Below are 19,722 nucleotides of genomic sequence, written 5' to 3'. Positions count from 1 at the left end.
ATTATTATTTCCGACTGTCACTAATTTCTATTATTATTAGTATTGTTTATGCCGTTTTTGTCCATCTCCTTTTTCTTGTAAGGCCTTAGCACGTTCTTGTACTTTTGGCTCCACACTTGCAGTTTTGAAGACAACATCTCTAACAAACAGGCTTTTATCTAAATCTCTTATTGAGCTACCAACACAAGAGGAATAGCAGAAAAGAACCCAAATGAAATCATGACATACCTGTGAAATATCTCAGGCGTTTATTTGACTGTAAAAAAAAAAACGAGCATAGTGTTTGGCATGACAATAAAAACAACCCATGGTTTTGTCTCTGAAGCTGCTGTTTGTCACATAATTCTGCTTTTCCTTGTCATCTTCTCAGATTCATCAAGAAACGTAAAATAAATGAGACAGTAGGTGAGATTCTCCTTATAAAGTTTTTAACCATCTCTGTTCTGTGCCGTTTCTTTAACATATAACTTTAAAGCACATTCCTGCACAACCGTCAGTGGAAAAAGTAGCCCACTTTGAGCGTACAACGGCACTGCATTCAACGAGTCAAATGGGAGAACACTTCAAATCTTTAGTAGTGGTGTGTGAAGATCATGTGTTTGCAGCAGTACAGTACATTAACATAAGAGAAAACCATCAGAGTAGACCAGTGCTCGTTGTTTTTCATTCTACTATCTCAAAGCAAACATTTGGACAGAGTGCAAAGTTTTTCTTTTCAAACCAAGAAACCAAAAGCAATCCAACAATTCATAAAAAAACTAAAGTTTGGGCTTCTTAAATATTTTTCCAGGTGTCCACAGAACTGATCAATACATTGTTTTGGTGGTCAGACACAGCTCATTTACATTTAAAGGTACAGACACAGAAACAGCCTGTTCTGAGCAGGGCTAGAATAGAGGGGTTTATAGACATGATCAAATACAGGATCAGAGTGGATTTAGAACAAGAAACTTCACACACATGATTTACGGTTCCCCAAGCTCTGAGACTTATTTAAACTGGTTGAAAAGGAGGATAATATGTGACCTTTAACATGCATAACGAAAGTGTTAAAATGTCTAAAGTGTGCATTTAATCGTTCATTTTCCTGCAGTGAATAAACACCTTTTGAAAAATAGGTGTAACGTGTTAAGTTTGCACAATTTCAAAAAGGTCACAATTTAGAAATAATATAAATTTTACTTAAACCTGATTTAAAGTGGTAGACTACATTCATTTTTAAAATAACTAAAAGGTATTTAAGAATTGTACTAAAATATAACTTTTTGTAATGACAATCATTTATCAGTCTGCCTTATCTATCCTTTCAAAATAAATCTTATTCAGCCTTTTATAAAATCATGTGTGATCTTGTATTTCACTGTTGTTTTATCAGTGTATTCGCTTGTTTTTGACAATTATAAGTAAATGTTAAAAATTCATTAACGCATCGTATTAATACACTTTTAAAATCTTCTCAATTTGGCACCCTCAAACTTCATACAGTGTGGTCGGTGTTGAGTCAACCCCTCATACAGTAAATACTGACTGACTGAGCACGCCAAATATGTACCAAATTGTGTTTTACATTAAAAAAAAATAGTTTTCTTACATTCTCCTTTGCTCCTGTTTGACAATCTTTTGCTTTAAAACTCAATAAATTAACCATTAAGGGATGTCATAAGGTATTGAGAGATATACTAACAGATGATTCATTTTGGCCTTTTCATAAGATTTGTTTCAAAAAACAATTATTTTCACTTGCATGTCAAAAAACTCGACACTCGGTCCAAATGTTAACTTCATTCACTCTGTGACCCAGCCAAGACAAACAGAACCAGCTGTAATGTTTGGTAAGAACATGACACAAAATCAACAACAACAGAGATCGATGAAATCAGGCAGGTGAACAGATAAATTGTCAGATAATGTGGATTGATGCTGTAATGCTGAAGAAAAACCGCTTTGATAGGGAAAAAAAACAATTGAAAACAGCAGATGAAAGGGCGCGCTTCACACAGACTCGTCTGTCCCGGTCCTCAGGATGAGCATCATCGCCATCCTCAGTATAGAGTTCATGATAAAAGGCCTCATCGGAAATCATTGGACATTCATTGGGTCGTACCATCTGATTGAGCAAGCAAGGGGTGGGAGGTTGGGGGTTGGGGGTTGGGGGTGGAGCGGCTCAAGAAGAGTGTGGACGGCTGACCGCGCTCGAGTGCAAAAAGACTACTTCATTGCTGTCTTGTCTTTCAAAGAGTCCACTCACTCGGTTTGACATCCCATCAACACACCAGCGAAGGGGAATCATCGGAAAACGCTCGACTTCCTGCAGATCAAAAGTGTTCATTTGAGTTGAAAGAGCTAAAGAAGCAGGCGTTCTGCTGGGCTAAATGGGAACCCTCAGCTGTGGCGATATGCTCGGACCAGGGAACACCTGTGAGGACTTTTAAAGTCCCGACATGAGAGTGATACAGCGTCAACATCTGAATACACATCGGTGTTTATAGATTGCTCTCTAATATATTAATGTACAAAATATAGAATCTTAAAATATCTGATAGGGTTTGGTGTTCTGAATTCAAAATACAAAACGTCGAAGAATAGAAAAAGCTCTTCAGTGACATCCTCTTTGTGTTTGGTGTGTGTGTGTGTGTATATTCTGTCGATACTGTCGTGTACGTTTGTGAATTAATAAGCTTTCTGAGAACACCGGGGAACTTCTGCCTTTCTTTTCATACAAAAAAACAACCTGACTCTCTCTCTCTCTCTCTCTCTCTCTCTCTCTCTCTGTCAGACGTTCTTTTCAGCTCAGTGCCTCCATTAATCTGCTAATCAATATCATGTGATCAGATATTGATAAAAAAAGACGATAGTTGCTGTGTTGATTGAGTGTCCACTCCTCAGAGATTTGTACCTGTATCACAACAATATGGACAAAATGTGTTTCACATACAGTACTTAACATCATATACCTACACATAAAACTCTGTGTTTTCTGTGTACATATATCCTTCAGCAGGCGAAAGGTGAAGAGAAAGAGAGGGAGTGATGTAGTTCACGACCAGGTTTGTCCTCTCTGAGAGATTGAAGCAGATACAACTTCTTCCAGAGCTTTCTTTCTTTTTCCTTGAGGACGTCGACTTGCACAGCTGGCAAAATCCGTCCTCCACAGGCTGAGCTTTCGGGTGAATTTGTGACCCGTCCCCCTTTGCGGCCTCACTGGGTGCTGGCGCTCAAGAGAAGAGTCAGTCTGTGTCAGTCCACCGTAAGCTACCAGAGGTCCATGAACCTGATCGCCATGTCAGATTTCTATACGTCTCTTAGTCGGGGTTAACTGCTTGGTGGTCCAGCGATGAGGAAATATGTCATCATCTCCCCTTTGCCTTTGACTGTGACCATGCCTCTGTACTCTAGTGTGTAGTTATAGGAGCTCAGTAACTGGTGCAGGTCTGCTGTTACCTGAGGACAGAAGAGAAAGGAACTTTTAGAAAGGAACCTCCACCACCGTCAAACACTCCCTCCTGTAGCCTCCGTTGTTCCGACGCCAACTTCTTGTCTCCCCCTTACAGAACCAAGCACCGAACCTGGGGGGGGGGGGGGGGCAGAGCCTTCTCCATGGCCGCCCCCTCCCTCTGGAACTCACTCCCCACACATATTCAAGACTGCACTGACCCATCCTTATTCAAATCCCTACTCTAGACTCATCTGTTAAAGCAAGCTTTAAATGTGTGATGGTGCTGTGTGGTCTTTCTTATGTGTGGTTTGTTGTTGTCTATCTGACCTGTATGTCATGTAGAACTCTCAAGTCTGGTACACTTAATTTAAATCAGGTGTAACCTATTTTAAAACCATGGTGGTGTCCTAAATCCCTCACTAATTTCCTACTCCCTACGTAGGGAGTTCTCTGGCGTGGACTTATAATGCACTCATCAGCACAATTAAAAAAAACCTTTCAGACTTCACTGCCAACTACTGATAATGATGTCATGGTTGTCGAGTCACTAAAATGTAAAGCTTAATGCTAGCTAGGGATCAGTAACACTTACTAATGACTGCATGAAATTCAGTGATGAATAAAACTATACTGAGAATATTTCCACAAAACAATTAAATATAATTAAAGGAGCAGTATGTAACTCTGATACCTAGTGTTTAAACTTAGTACTGCAGTCCAAATTCAAAACGTTGGAGAGAGCTGTCGCCCCAGCCCCCTCCTCCCTAAAGTTGACGCTCACAGAGGTCGCCATGTCACAAACACTGAAGCTTCAGTGTTTAGCCAGCTCTGCTTCTGTCTTGAACCTTTTCTCCATATTTCAAAAGCATCTCCGAAATGTATCCTAGTCTTTCCACGTTTGTAGAGCTTACTAGGAAAGATGCTGAGGCTTTTTAGGTGGAGTAGAACCAGTTCACTTGCCCCCATCCAACGCTGCAACACTTGCTGGTTTGCAGTGATAACTGGTCTCATATCTGGCAAACCAAGGGGTGTCCAAAACGGCTGTGTGGGGGTGCCTTAAAACCGCCTCCCTTCTCTGGTCCAAACAAATCCAGACCATTAAGGAGCAGAATCTAAAGTTAGAAGGAGGACATACTGACTGCTGCATTGTTGTCAGAGAAGCCAGCACTTCAACAGAGCATGTTTCTTTTATATAGTAAGGTCAACGTATCATTTCATTCAGTAGATATCTCACATATTGGTCTTTTAATAAAGTACTGAACTTCTGATAAGTTAAAACATATTTTCATGCCAGGACTCATTTGCTCGTGCATATAGCCTATGGTTACTCCGTCAAGAATCCTTTACTCTTTCTTAAAACAGCTTCTAGCTTTCTGTAAAGATGGGTCCAAATATGAACCGCTTTGTGTTTCTGTTTTCATTTCCGGCCGTGCTCCTCTCGTCCGTCCACGATGGGTGAAAGCAGCCAAACGTCACTTTTTTTCCTTATCACAGCAATGCATGATGGTACATTACTCTTTTATTAATCTAATTTAAAAAAAAGCCAGAAACAATTCTTTATTCAGGGCTTCATTTTCTATTCTGCATTGGTGACAAACACAATTGAATATCCGGAAATGTTTTAAACGGTTTTCTCAGGATGTAAATTTATCAGCTTTATTCTCCACATATGAGCCGCTTTGTGCTCATAAAGTGAAACCAATATGGTGATTTTTTTAATTAACATTTTCCTATTAACTTGAATTGACATTTTCTAAATGGAGCCATCAGCCATGTGTGAGAGGCAGTTTGGCAGAGCTTTTTCTAATTAGATGAACGTTTCATTTTGAACCGAATCGCGAGATGACTTCATGAAAGCAAATCCAAAGTTTCTTGTTTTTAAATGTGTGTTTTTCTTGTTGACTAAAATAAAATTATGTTGAGAGAATGTACCAAAAGGGATAGATATTTGGTGGCATTTGTTTAATATGGATTTGTCGTCATCAAGCAGACGTAGCTCTAATGCTAACTTTTCAAAACAATCAATATGAATGTATTGTGTCTGCTCTGCTGTACAGTGAACACAACTCTTAGTGAGAGTGAAACACATGGTCGACTTTTTCGGTCACTCTTTCCTTAATGAATGTGAGAAACAGATTTTGACATCAGTTCTAACTGATTTACTGTTTGGACTGATACCTTAACTTACTGTAGGTAACTTGTCAGGTCCATTCATTTATCTATCTATTTATAAGATACTTTTCTGGCTTTGTATTTATGAATTTCTAGATTTGCTAGCTCTGGCTTCTCATTTAGCGACCTGTTCGTCTGTTGGATTGTAGTAACTGACATGTGATTGTAATCGTCTGAATGTCGCTGTGACCGTGTTTGTTTCCTTTATATCATCTTGGCTTCTTTCAGCCTGTGGACTCGGTAGGCTGTGGAACTGAATCGCCCCTCTGGGATGAATAAAGTTGTTTGTTTGAATCTGAAACACTTCAGTTTACCTGGATCCTCTCAGGCACCCCTGTGCTGTCCATTCGACTCGCCACGTTCACCGTGTTCCCCCAGATGTCGTACTGAGGCTTCCTGGCCCCGATAACCCCGGCAACCACGGGGCCGATGTTTAGACCTAGGAAAGAAAGACACACAACACATAATGTCATACTTTTTTATAACTACCAAACAACTTGACTTTGACAAAAATGGTTTAAGATATTGTTTCATCTCCAAAAAGAGATCCTGCCTCCAGTTGGATCAGAATCACTTTGAATCTGACTCCGTCCGCTTGCTTCACTGCCGCTTACCTATTTTCATTTTGAAGTTGTTAAAGGAGTGTTCATTGATGTATTTCATTTGGTCCATCAGCCTCATGGCGTAGTCAGCCAGGGCGCGGATGTGTGACCTCCCAGCCTTGTCGTATGTGGAGTCATTGAGGCCAGAGGCCGCCATGTAGGTGGAGCCGATGGTCTTTATCTTCTCCAGCTGACGGAACTGATCCTCACTGATGATCTGAAGGAGGGATTTCAAATCAGTTCTCTGTTTAGTAGGGCGTGAGCTGAGGTTCAACGGATACAATTTAAGGAATTATTTGACCAAACACACACACACACACACACACACACACATTAACTATTTGTATGCTTGGGGGAATACAGTAGATATTTGAGTTTAGCTTTAAAAGTAGAGACTATTGTGACAGACTTCAGGTCAGCTGGTAGTTTGTCCCAGAGAGGGGGACCTCTGTAACTTAAGGCCCCCTCTCCAGACTTTGATCCAAGTCTTGGTATGACTGAGAAACTTTCTAAGAAAATGACTAAATATTAGTTTTATAAGAATAATCCACCTAATTAAGCATCAGCTACATCAGTTCATCCCTGAAGGGAAGCCACAAGTTCACATCCTGATTCACACACACACACACACACACAACTTTTATTTCACCTCGTCAAAGTCAGCGATGATCTCGTTGAGCAGCCGCAGACACTCCACGCCCTCGTTGTTGCCCTCCAGCTCCACGTAGAACTCGGAGAAGTTACTGATGGAGGCGAACATGACCGCCACGCACTCACAGGACTGGTAGTAGAGCTCGTCGTTGCGTCGTTCTCGCTGCAGGAAGTGGGCCGCCACGTCTTTGGGGAGGATGTTGTGGAGCAGACGGCGGTTGTAGGCCTGCAGCTCCTCCATCTCCTCCTTCTCCTCTGTAGCCTGTGGAGGGTTAAACACAGAGACACGGGGTATAAAAAAGGAAACAGTATTTATAAGAACTATCTCAACGGTTATCGGATGGATTGCCATGAAATCTGAGTCGATCTTCAATCCCATTGGCTAAATCTTTGTGACTTTTCATGAGGCAACACCAACAGGCGAATTATCCAGAAAAATATCTGTATAGCTTTGATGCAAATTAAATAGTGTGATGAACTGTAAACAGACACGTACCGTCCATTCAATCTGAACCAAGTGGCAACCTCCGGGGCTTTCCCAAAGTACCTGGGCCAGTTAAAGCTGGAGCTAAGTTTATTTGCTTTTCCTGGCAAATCAACACTTTTTTATCTTCACATCTTTGACCTGTTTTGTTTCCTGTGAATCTGAAAAGTTACTTAATTAGCTGGGTAAAAAAAAAAAAAAAAAGATGTAGTGGAGTGGAAATACAAGCATCTATTTTTTTGAATGTTTGCTTTATTTTCCTTTTTCAACAGGAAGGACAAAGGATTCTCCTTCCTCATGGACTCATGACTCATTCAAGTCTGCATGACACCCCTGACTGTCTTTAATGTAACGCCACCCTCTAATTAAACCCTGACTGTGAGAGGCCTGAAGAAGCAGAGCAAACTTTTGACTTGTATTCCCCTTACAGTGTCTCTTCTTTACTCTGAACTCTGACTGCAGACTCTCAGACTACCGCCCTAACCGTCAGCGAGCTGGAAGACGAAGCCCCTCCAGCAGCTCAAACTTTTCAGATAAATAACTTGTTTATCCTCTCAGAGGGATTTCCAACCACAAGCAGCACAACCTGCGTCACAACCTCCATGAGATGTCAAAAGGGTCCTTGAGCATCCCCTGAGACATGTCCTCTTTTAGATTAATACCCCTCTTGTGATAATCGGAGTATCGAACCATCAACCCCCTGGAGGCCAGAAAGGTGGCTCCGAAACAGTTTGAACTTCTCCCTTCTCTGAGGGCGACAACGGCAGCAACGTTTTTATGCTTCATAACAGTTACTAAGATCCAAAGTATCTCTCTGCCTTCAATCTGTGTGTTCCAATAAATCACAGCAAATCCATGTTACTCCTATGATACATCATATGGAGCATTTTAGTATTAAATCAATGAATGTGACGATGCCATCTGTTGAATGTGTATGAATAGGATTAGTTATTAATGATGAACACTTAACATACGGCAACAACCTCAGCCATCGGTGTGTAAATGGTTAAGTGTGACATGTGGTGACAAGCGCTTTGAGCAGTCAGCCGACTAGAAAAGCTTTTTACAAACTCAAATATTCCAATCGAACTTGGGCCGCCCGCTTCAGGAACTACAGCCTCGCCACATGGGGCACGTAAACTAAACCACTCCCCCCCCCCCCCCCCCCCCGCCCGGCGCCACAGGGTCCGGCATATTGTCACTAACATGTAGTGATACACTTTTCATCCACACTCACGCACACTGACCTGCAGCTTCCAGAGGAAGTCGAGCCTGGCCGTGGACTCCACCTGCTGTGCGTGAAGGTAGAGGACGAGCACGAAGACGGTGATGACCACCGGGGTCATGATCTTCAGAGGAACCTTGTTGTCCACAACACAGCTGGAGGTCAGCACACACATGTTAGTTGTTTTTATTTTTCTGAAAAGTACTGAATTTATCAAACTGCGTAAAGTTTTGGGTGTAAAAGTGTTTTTTTGAAGCGACACTGTGACATAAACAAAAGCTGCTCATTAGCATTAGCATCTGTTGCCTGCAGGTCATTATATTTACATTTGTGCCAGAAGAGTGATAATGATGCTGTTAGCTTAATTAGATCACAGACGTCATGCTTACCTTGTTCCATTGATGTGCTCGCTGTGAGGGGGGGGGGGGGAGAAGAGCCAATCAGAGGTAAGAAAATCTGCACTCAGTCAAAGATTTCCATCGTACAAAACAGTAATAACTGACTCACATGATGTTGATGGCGTTGGCCATCACCAGCAGGTCCTGGTTGTCGAAGAGGTTCACTTTGGGCACCTCCATGATGAGGAGGTAGAGCAGCTCGATGAAGAGCATGAGGAAGAGTTTACCGATGCTGCTCACCTGCAGGAAGACGGAGATGGCCAGCAGGCTGAGCAGCACGCAGGACGAGAAGTACTGCGGGAGAGACGGGACGTTTGTAAGGGTACATTTTGTTTTTATGTTTAGTATAGAAGCTTTTATATTCGGTTACAAGCACATCTGAGTAAATGAGCCACATTTATAAAACGCCATAAAACCACATTTTGACCACTTAGAGGTAACTGTGCAAACCAAATGTTGACATAAAAACCAACCATGAACCTCCATTAGCGTCCATATTGTTTTGCTTCACTTCTGTCATAATCATACCACCTGAAAGAAAACTGATGGAAACATTTAGCAGTGATTCACTGTAACAGACTGAACACTTTTGTTTTACTGCAGTGAAGTACAGTATTGTTCTTAAACTGACTTCACAGCCATACCGTGCTGCTTGACGCTCAGACCGTAAAAAAAAAAAAAAAGAACGCTTTGCCTCATTTTAACCATGAGTACGATCAGTGGCGATTCCAGACTCTATTGGGGGCCCTCCAACCCAATTTTTCTTTGTTGAACTTTATTGACAAACTGGTTTTCACTGCAATAATGGATGCGAGGCTTAGCAGGGCAACTGGAGTAACTGCTGTCAGAAAATCTGCACATTTTGGGCCACTTGCTTTGGTTTAAAGATTTTCAGCCCTCAAACCCCTTACTGGTCCGTGGCCCCAAGCCAGTTGCCGGCCTTGCCTGTTGACAAGCAGCGCCTCCAAGTACGATTAGTTCATTTGAGGATTATGCAGCAAATTTGACCGTGTCACCTGAGCTGATTTGCTACATCTGTACTTGAATAAAACGTGTTTTGTTCAGGTTTTTTGTTCCTCGCTGCTGGCATTTTTTTTTTTCCTTCTGCAACAGAATCCAAGAGGCTCTTAAGTCTTCTTCTGCTGCCTAAATATCCGTAACAGATATATCCAATCAACATAATAAGTCACAAATATATAATGGTAATTATCCTGCAGAAATGCTCGGAATTAATAAGCTTTAATGATGCAGATAAAATTGTTCCTTATCTCAGTTGAACTTTTTAAAAGCCTCAGTTTCTAGTTTTGCTTCATTTTCTCCTAACTCTTACACGCATATCTTCATGGGCCCTCTTAATGGGATTGTTTATGCATTCGAACACAGAATTAACTTGGTTCTTTTACTTCACAGAACACACATAGACACACAAAACAAGGCACACCTGTACCTCAGGAAAGCTGCAGATGAGGCCGTTGTCTCCACAGGCAGTATAATGTTGTGTGTCCAGGCTGTAGTTGAGGTCGTGTGCGTGGCAGGCGTTCACACTGTTCAGGCTGATGTTAAGCTGTTCTTGGATGCAGCCTCGCAGGTCATGGCTGCTGCAGGTGAACTGAAAGACGGAAAACGGCAGAGGAAAATGAGGTGGTGCGAATCATCAGTGTGTCTGATTTTATGAAACATAACAAACTGCTTGCTGAGGGGTTCCAAGCCCGAGGGAGAACTTACAATACTGATGAAAGCAGAGAGAAAGACGATGATGATGGTGAAGACGCCCACCAGCGTGCTGTGCAGTCTGGACTGGACTATCCTCCGAGAGAGAGTCTGCAGGGCAGCTGGGAACAGCTGGGAGTGTGGGGGGAAAACAGATAGGACAGAACAGAGTGGGAGAGTAAGAGAAGTTCTCAGATGATGAAAATTTAGTTTGATTTACTTGATATAATTTGTCTTCAGCCCCTAAATAGGTCAACGTCTCAGTTTATATGCTGGCAATCCATAGGTCAGTTTCTGATTTACAAACAGTGAGTCCCCTTCTCTTATCTGATAACAAGACTGGTCATGAAAATCCTCTGTTTGTGTTCAGTATTTGTCCAAATGGAATACATCACCCTACATGTTTAGGAGAGAGTGTTATATGTGCATACAGACGTGTTTTTGAACCATGAGCAAATCTCTGTTAAATGATTTGTAACTAAATAAAGTGGAGACTAATGACTCCACCTGCACGCTGAATTAAAGAACTGAGCTAATGAGTCTTATCTGCAAGAGCTTACTGCAAGGTCAAGAGCAGATCATGGTCAAATTTCTGACATGATGTGGAATCAATAGAGAGAAAAAACATCAAACCAAAGCCTGATAAAAGACTTCACTGATCTGTCCGTGTGATGGCTCATACTGAAGATCTGAGTCAAGAAAGAAGAACCAGTCTGTCTCCGTTTGATGACATTTGCAGATAATTATTTTTACAAAACTGCACCCCTGTTAAAGAAATCCGAAAAATCTCCTAATGTTCCTTTTATCAGTGGAGAAAAGATCCATGTGTTTTGATCTGCAACAAGATGTCAAGTTTATGTAGCGGGTTGAACTCACCCCGAAACAGCAGTACACGGTGGAGACGAACATGACGGCCGTGAGGATGATGAAACAGGTGATGAAGAAGCCGATCATCAGGCCGGAGCTGCAGAGACACAGGGAGGATCTTTAATGCCCACATATAAGGAGGGTTTCCCTTTCTTTCCTCTTTACTCTGTGATGGAGGACACTCTGTAGATTCTGCCTCTCTTATTTCTTTGACCTTGTTTTATAAATCATATGGAAGGAGACATAATGTGTGTGGGAGTGACAGGAAATGTTAATGTCAGGAGGAGACAAACAATAAACAGAGGAAATGATTAAATAAAGGGAGGGAGGAGAGGAGAGGAGAGGAGAGTGGTGTGATGATAGGAACCGGTAAGGAGAAAGGTTAATAAAGAGGCAGACTGAAGAAGATCAATACTCAGCGACGGGAGAAAAAAAAAAAAAACATCTGAGAGCAGAAGAGGTAAAATAAAGATAAAGACAGCAGCTTTTGCCTGCAGCTTTTTCAGTCTGTTTGGCTGCAACTTTACTGATTTTAATTATTCTCTTTTATCACTCAGCTATACAGCATTTCTTGTTATGAAAATTACTTCTGCGTTATATTTTTCCACTCTATAACTCTAGTCTTGAGGCTAGAGATGGAAGAACTTTCCATAGATGCTGTAAAGGTTAAACGATGTGCTGGATTTCTGGCACAAGGCTTCAAACATAAAGATAAAACTGATTCTTTGGGAAGATTCCCCATATCTGATGTGATGATCTGACCTTAAAAGGGAATGTCACTCACTCTGTATATATTGCTATTTCAAGTGGGCAGCACATTATAATAAGTAAGGGTGGAACCGCCCACTTTTTATGGTGGCTCAGGTTCTGAAAGTAAATTTCACCATTCAAATCCTCCATTGACATTTCAGAAAATCAATCTTTTTTTTTTTATCCTGGAACAAAGCCAGCCAGCTACCCAAATACTCATGACTATAAACGTTTGATCAGGTGCCAGAAAAAAACGGAAAAAAGCAAAAAGGTACAAGACTGTGCACATCATTTTTTGGGGAGCAAAGAAACTACGCATCCCACAATCCATTGCCATTCCAACGGGACCCAACAAACCATAATTTAGTGTGCTTTTTTTCAAAACGTAGACAGACCTTCTTTCTAGATGTATCCTTATCGAAGTGTTTTTATTGTCAATAATAATGTTGTAACATATTTTAGTTTGTGTTTATATAGTGTGTTGCACTTCTGTGAACGTCAGAGGTAGTAGACGACAGGGTGCAGTAAACAACTAGGATTGTGGGTAGGGTAGTTCTTTTCCCTGATATGGTGAATAAACCATGGTTTTTCTTAAAACGAGATTCATACCATACAAAACCTGTGTCTTCTAGAGGAGCATGTATCATTGTTTCACTCTCAGGTAGCTCGCAGTAAGTAAATGATAAATGGACTTGAGCTTGTGTAGCGCTTTTCCAGTCTTCTGACTACTCAAAGCTCTTTCACACTGCAGGTCACACCGACACATTCACACACTGATGGTAGAGGCTGCTTTGTGAAGTGACCATCAGAAGTAACTAATCCCATTCATACACCGCTTGACGAAGCAGTGGGAGCAACTTGGAGTTAAGAGTCTTGCCCAAGGACAAATAGGACATGTGGCTTCAGGAGCTGGGGATCGAACCCCCGAGCTTACGACATTAAAATGACCTCTTTCATATAAATTATCATCTTTTTTGTAAGTTTGACCGAGGCTCCATCGCTCATTATTCATGAATAACAGAAGTTTCATTGAGCTGGTTCTTCTGTTCTTACTTTTTATGATGATACTCATTAAACAGAGCAGAGGATGCTGATGTTAGCGTAAAGGTGTCACACAGATGATTTCTGCACCTGTCAGCCGTGCTGCTGTTAAAATGAAAGTAACGACAGAACGACATCACGTCTCTGAGTCATAAAAGAATTTGAGTGCGTGTACTCACGGAGGCACGATGACGATCTGGATGAAGCAGATGAAGAGAAAGACGAGGGAGGCACAGGCCACGTAAGCCCCGAACCTGGAGTCCACCTGTTTGGAGTACTGCAGGAGAGGACGAGACCAGGAGAAAGAAACCACATTTAACATCCTGCACACACACTTTGTTAGGTTTTCACTTTAATGTAGTAAAGTAGCACATCTTTACACTCGACACTTCACTAAAACTAAGAGCTATACACCTGGCACTGACATGACCTCTGAGTGAATTGACTTTATTTGTGTTCTTTTCAGGGCTGTGTGTTTTTTTATTCTGGCTTTGTTGACCCTAGAATGAGAAGTGCTGTTATACATGTCTGGGGCATTTTTTCCTTCCAGCGGAAATGAAGAAAACCTTTAGCTTTCAATTTCTATCCTACTAAAAATTGAAGAACAAAAAGGAGAAGACGAGTTTGAATCTTTGATAATTATAAATAGTAACCAACCAATCAGTACACCTGTGAAATAAAACACACTGAAGGGGCGTTTTAAAGATCCATTTTTGGCAGTCTTGCATTTTCATAATAAAAAAAGAACGATTTCAAATCTTCTTATGGTTAGTGCGCACTGCCCATGAATGGAGGCTGGAGTCCTCCAAGGGGGCCGCCTGGGTTTGAATCTGACCTATGGCTCCTTTCCCCCTCTCTCTCTCTCTCTCTCTCTCTCTCTGTCTCTGTCTCTCGCCCTCACCAGATGTCATACACTATCCACTGTCCTGTCTCTTTAATTAAAAAAATACATCTGCAGAATTTGCTTATGAGGATGTACTTATCTTTTACTGAGACTTGAGACTAAACAATGCTGTTTTTTTAAGGCTGGTATTGATCATTTCAGATTCAGAAATTCATCAAATTAAGTAAATCAACTTCTTTCAAGGTTTTTTTTTTTTTAGTTATCATGTAATGGGATAACTGACACGCACCGAGTCTGACATTTCAAAGTTCAAAGAAAGACTTGACAGAGTACTCTTAGGAGAACAAACTAATGGGGACCCCGGTTATACATGAATCAAAATGACCCCCCCATGTTTGGCCTTTCTTATGAATTGGTTAACACACACCAGTGCAAAACGGAGATGAGATTCATTTTTGTGAAGCTTTATTTGATGGATCTTTATTTTTCCTCTGGTTTAGGTGATATACGTTATTTGATTCGAGGCTTAGTCCATTTAGTTTTGTACAAAAAGTATTTCATACAATTGCAAGAGTAACTGTTTGATACGATGCACTTTGCCTTTAAGGTCGCTCATGGTTACGGTTGGTGGAGTGATATTGCTTTAAGACAAGTGAAGTGACTGTTGTCGTTCAGTCTGGGTGTGTCATGCTTTGAGACAGACATGAAAAGTACGAGACGCACAGCAGGAGTTGTCCCCGAGCTCTTGTTTACCCACACTGAAATGTATATTAAATGAAGTCTAATGAGTATAGTTAACGGCACACCCAAGGGTTAAACTTATAATTGACATTACCCCGAGAGACGGCACTACACCAGCAAGATAATAACACCTTATATTTCATTTTTCCAGTTAAAAACATATCAGTGTGATTTATCATCCGACAATGTTCAAACAAACTCAAAACTTTGCAATTTAAGAAGAAATCAAAGATGAAATGATGGTTATAAAACAAATTACCACAATTAAAACATGATAAGTGACTTTTTCATCTCCAAAAGAATCTCCCCCAGAGCACAGTGGAAGCTCAAAAACAGTCCCTCTGATCTGCTTTGACTCTTTACTCCCTTGTTCTTTCACCATGACAGGAAGAAAGCAATTCAAAGTTGAAACTTTCCTGTTTTCCCCAAAACTCTTCCACAAGGACCCGAGCCTTCACCTCTCCTCTGAGCCTGTCCTTCACTGTCTGAGGCAGTTTACTTCCTTCTCCCTTTAGCAGCCGTCTCCTCTCTCTTTAAAGCCCCGTTCCTCCCTTTCTCTCTTATACTCTGCTTTGACTGACTTCCTCCAGGGACACAAAAAGAGCAAGCAGCAGAAGAGTTTTCTGCAAAGGGAAGATTGCTTGTCACGGCCAATTATTTGTTGCTAAATTGGCAGTGTGTGTCACATTGTACGTGTGTGTGTGTGTGTGTGTGTGTGCGCACGTGCGTAAAAACCTTTTTCTCCAGGTCAGGCTCCCTGAAGGTGAGCAGGAACTTCTTGACGTGTTCCGAGCGCAGACGGTCGATGCTGCGTGCGTCGATGGCCCGGCCGAGGAACTCGTCCACCTCGTCCTCTGGGTTCAGGTTTTCCTGCGTGTTTCTGAAAATAAAATGTCTGAAGAACACAAGAAAAAAATGACATCTCAGGAGGACAGAAAAAGGCTCCTCAGATTCTGAGAAAACTCTTATTAACCCAGCAGCTGATTCACTCTTCAGAAGCTGTGAATGGTCATAAAGTCACACTCACAACCCGCTCTGAGTCGCAGTAACATTTAGCTCATCTTGTCTAAAGTGAAAAAGGAGTAATTGACCTAAAAAACACACCACTCCTCTCAATTCTTGAAGCCTCTGCTGAGCCGGTTCGTCTTTGACTGATGACAGAATCTGCAAAGTGTCACTTACATTGATTGAAACTCTGCTGCTTTGCTGACGAGCACTCGTCAGCTGATGAAGACATGCTGCTCTGATCACACTGATTTAGTGAGTCAGTGTGAAAGTCTTGATCTTATAGGGATGCCAAAGTGAAAAAAAGGGGAATTTGGCCGAATGAACGCAGCAGCAAATACAGAAAATACATCAATATAACGACAGCTTCATGTCTAAATGTATGAAGGAGGAGTCTTGTGTGTTGCTCATTCTGTCTCAGTGTGGATGCTGGATCTTTTTCATGCAGAGTTTAGAAACGTTCAAGTTGTTACCCCTGAAGGCAAATCATGGATCAACACACAATCCACGCAAGTCTAATGTGGAGTCTAATTCACTAACACTAAGAAAGGAGCTGCTACTGCTGTTCTTTTTGGCCACTAGTGGGCAGTGCAAACCAATATTTGAACACGAGATGGAAACATGATCAATTTGAGCAAAGTTTTTAGCAAAAGTTGCTAATTTACACAACTTAGAAACAATGATGGAAAGGGTAGAAGGGGGGTTGCCTTTCTCTAAAAATCAATGGAAGAATATTAGAGTAAAGCACATTTTCTCTAACTAAACTTTTTTTTTTAAACTATTACAAACAACAATAGGCATTTTGTTTGTCGTATTTATTTATTACTGTGTGTGTGCGACAACAACTTATGTTTGTTGTGGAACCATGATTCTTGCACACCCTTGAATCTTATAAAAAAAATGTTTCCAGTTATACTCATTGTGCATGTAAAGCTGTATTTACAGAAAGTGCATAAATTACAGAAAACAAGAGGAGACAAATATGACAAACACCCCAGATAAATTGCAATTCACACTTGTCATCATAACCCAAAAGGTGCTTGCAAATAAAAAGATTGAATTAACTAGAACATGTCTCCTCATGAGGGCCTGGTTAACATTAAATGAATGATGTTGGTCAGAGATGATGCTCCGCCTCAGATAAGTGGCTATCTCCTGATAGGTGGACTAAATATGTGACTGCCGAGACGCTGACTTCACCTCAACACTCAGGATGCACAGAGAGATTTCCAAACTCAGCTGTGATTTTGTACCCAGTGACGGTTTCTATCAGAGCGTGATAAAAACATAGCTTGCTCTTCCTCTCAACTCAAAAACTCTGTCTGCATGGAAGCAGGATCTGTGCTGCAGCCCGGAGCGTGGGCTGTCAGCGGGGACGCTCAGCCTCAGTGTGATGTCAGGACAAACTCACAGATACAGAACAGTTAAGAGAGGGGAGGGGGAGGAGGGCGACTTCTTTATGAATGACTGCAGCTCTTTGATCACTGGCAGACTTTGGGTTCAAACTGTCCTCCTCTGTGGTTTTATAGAAAAACTGTGAATGAGAGCGTCACCGCTCGGCTTTATGAACATCTCGATCTGACAGCGCTAGAGCAAGGAGAATGATTTCAACTCTGAGAGAACTTTATCACAATTATTATTAATTAAGATGTACGCACTCACGGTCAGGTCATATGCACCATCAGTACTGTATGAAAAGATTCACACACACACACACACATCTCTCAAACTGAGACCCTCCCTCGTTAGAAGCAGAAAGAAGAGACCAAAGACAAACAAGCTGGAATCTCTTATCTTACCTCTCAAAGCAGCACAGCAGCGTATGCATGCTGTGATTATTCTGCTTTATCAGACTGTATCATTGTTTGGGAGCGGGCCAATCAAACAACAATGACAACAGACTTGCTCCAGTCGGGGGTTCGGTGGGGGTTCGGTGTCTCGCTCAAGGGCACCTTGGCAGAGTTCAGGAAGTGTGCTAGCAACTTTCTATCTATCAGACCAGCACGACTAGTAGGGACTGTCTACTGACAGATTGTCTAGGCACTTTGCAGTTCCCTTGACTGATTTGAACCCGCAACCTTCCGGTTCCCAACCCAGGTCCCTACAGACTGAGCTACTGTCGCCCCAATTTAAATGGCATCTACTTTGTTTTTTACTTATGAAGCAACGGTCATGGCAGAATATTCTTTCATCCACCCGTTATTTTTCCACATCTTAAGAGTCTGAAACGACTCTGCTAGACTTGTATCCAGAAAGAGAAGGGATGTTTTTTTTACGTATATGTACTGCAGTGGTTCACCTTGAACAAAGTGCAGGTGCTGTTTGAACAGAGCAGGCTTTACATCATGCTCTCTCAGAGCCTCAACAACAACCATGTGCACATCAATCAATGTTCCCATCTGTTCTAGGTTTGGGGTTTCCATGTCCATCAGCCAAATGCAGCGACATGAAGTCTCTTGTAACATTTCATGACTACAGATGTTAGTTTTAATTTTAACCACCAACACTTTTATATTCCCATTAACAAGTGTGAGCTTACAGAGTGAGCTTAAAGTAAATGTGTTTAACACTGTAGGAGCCACTGCTGCAATACGACGACTTATCTGTTACTTGATTCCCCTTACTGACCTCGACCCTCCTCAATTGGTCAGATTGTTAATCATCACGATGTTTTCTGGATATTGTGTTTATTTATCGGTCTGGCTTTGTTGGTTTGTTACCTGGCAGCGATTATTTCAAAATGTGTAACACCTACATTTATCTTTAAAACGCTGATGAAAGCCTAGGGCTGAAACAAGTTTATTTCCTTCAGCTGCTGTTTGTCTTTATGATTAAAAGTGTTTTATACTTTATTGTGAGAGCTCAGGTGTGGTCATTTTGAGTTAGCACTGATTGCCTTTGAGGAGTTTCTGAGTTAGCTGCATTTGATTTCAATCTTATTTTGTCTGTGTCTCATTTGACTGATCTGAGTTTAGTCTCTAATTAAACCTGATTCAGTAACAGTCATCCTCTAGAAATGCTCCACAGTGGGGTTTTTTCTACTCTGAGGAAGAAGCATGTGCACGTGGAAACATGAATCCTTCACTCCTTAATAAACTTCCCTAAGTGATTTGTGTGCTCGAGTATTTTCTCTGGATTCTGTCTGTGTGAAGACGTACATTGAAACCTCTTTTTTAAGGCCCAGTGACTCAAACAGCCACTTACAGGTGATTCGTTTGAACTTTTCACCACTCATTAACAGTGTCACTTACATCCTCTCTCAGTGCTAATGTTTGATAATGACTTCAGAGAGCTCCACTGACTCGCCCTTTTCTTAGGTCTTTTTAAATGTAAGATAAAGTAAGACCCAGATTTAAAGCAAACACACGAGGAAAGGTGCTGAGATACAGACTGTACTCACTTGTCTTTGGGGTCTTCAAAGCCCTACAAGACAAAAGAGAGAGAGGAGAGAAAAGAGGGAAAAAAGAGAATTAGCAGGAGATGAAAACGTCTAATGTGCAAACAGTCTGATACATTTTTAGAAATGTACTTCTTTATGCCTCTTACAACATGGGTGTATGACATATCCCATGATGACAACTGACTAAAGAAAATAAGTGTGTGGTAATGACAGAATCTATTTATTTTTTTTTAAGTTGGCAAAAAAAATTATCAAGAAAGAAGGGCCAAACATGTTCTGGCTCGAACGTCTCCAACATGATAACTTCAGTCTTTCTTGCATAAATATTCATGTTTTTGAAATCTTCAGGTTGTTGCCTGATGTCAGGACAGAAACAGTGACTTAAAGATCTTTTTC

The 19,722-nt window shown here is 41.3% G+C and overlaps 1 protein-coding gene across 1 annotated transcript in view; it reads right to left on the bottom strand.

Annotated features, from left to right (window-relative positions):
• Window positions 1–231: 231 nt before the first annotated feature.
• adcy5 (adenylate cyclase 5) overlaps window positions 232–19,722 on the bottom strand; it is a 74,979-nt gene continuing 55,488 nt past the window's right edge. Inside the window, exons 9-21 of the mRNA XM_061053091.1 lie at window positions 19,327–19,349; window positions 15,657–15,816; window positions 13,516–13,613; window positions 11,555–11,642; window positions 10,694–10,810; window positions 10,416–10,577; window positions 9,078–9,262; window positions 8,960–8,980; window positions 8,593–8,725; window positions 6,860–7,123; window positions 6,223–6,427; window positions 5,923–6,047; window positions 232–3,441 (exon numbers count right to left, since the gene is read on the bottom strand). Coding sequence (XP_060909074.1) covers window positions 3,313–3,441; window positions 5,923–6,047; window positions 6,223–6,427; window positions 6,860–7,123; window positions 8,593–8,725; window positions 8,960–8,980; window positions 9,078–9,262; window positions 10,416–10,577; window positions 10,694–10,810; window positions 11,555–11,642; window positions 13,516–13,613; window positions 15,657–15,816; window positions 19,327–19,349 — 1,710 coding nt within the window. The 3' untranslated portion in view covers window positions 232–3,312. The remainder of the gene's footprint in view (window positions 3,442–5,922; window positions 6,048–6,222; window positions 6,428–6,859; window positions 7,124–8,592; window positions 8,726–8,959; window positions 8,981–9,077; window positions 9,263–10,415; window positions 10,578–10,693; window positions 10,811–11,554; window positions 11,643–13,515; window positions 13,614–15,656; window positions 15,817–19,326; window positions 19,350–19,722) is intronic.

Source organism: Labrus mixtus, chromosome 13, assembly GCF_963584025.1.
Source record: "Labrus mixtus chromosome 13, fLabMix1.1, whole genome shotgun sequence".
In the NCBI taxonomy this organism is placed as follows: Eukaryota; Metazoa; Chordata; class Actinopteri; order Labriformes; family Labridae; genus Labrus; species Labrus mixtus.
The sequence above is the reverse complement of the archived record's forward strand: the minus strand, read 5'-3'. Positions and strand labels throughout refer to the sequence as shown.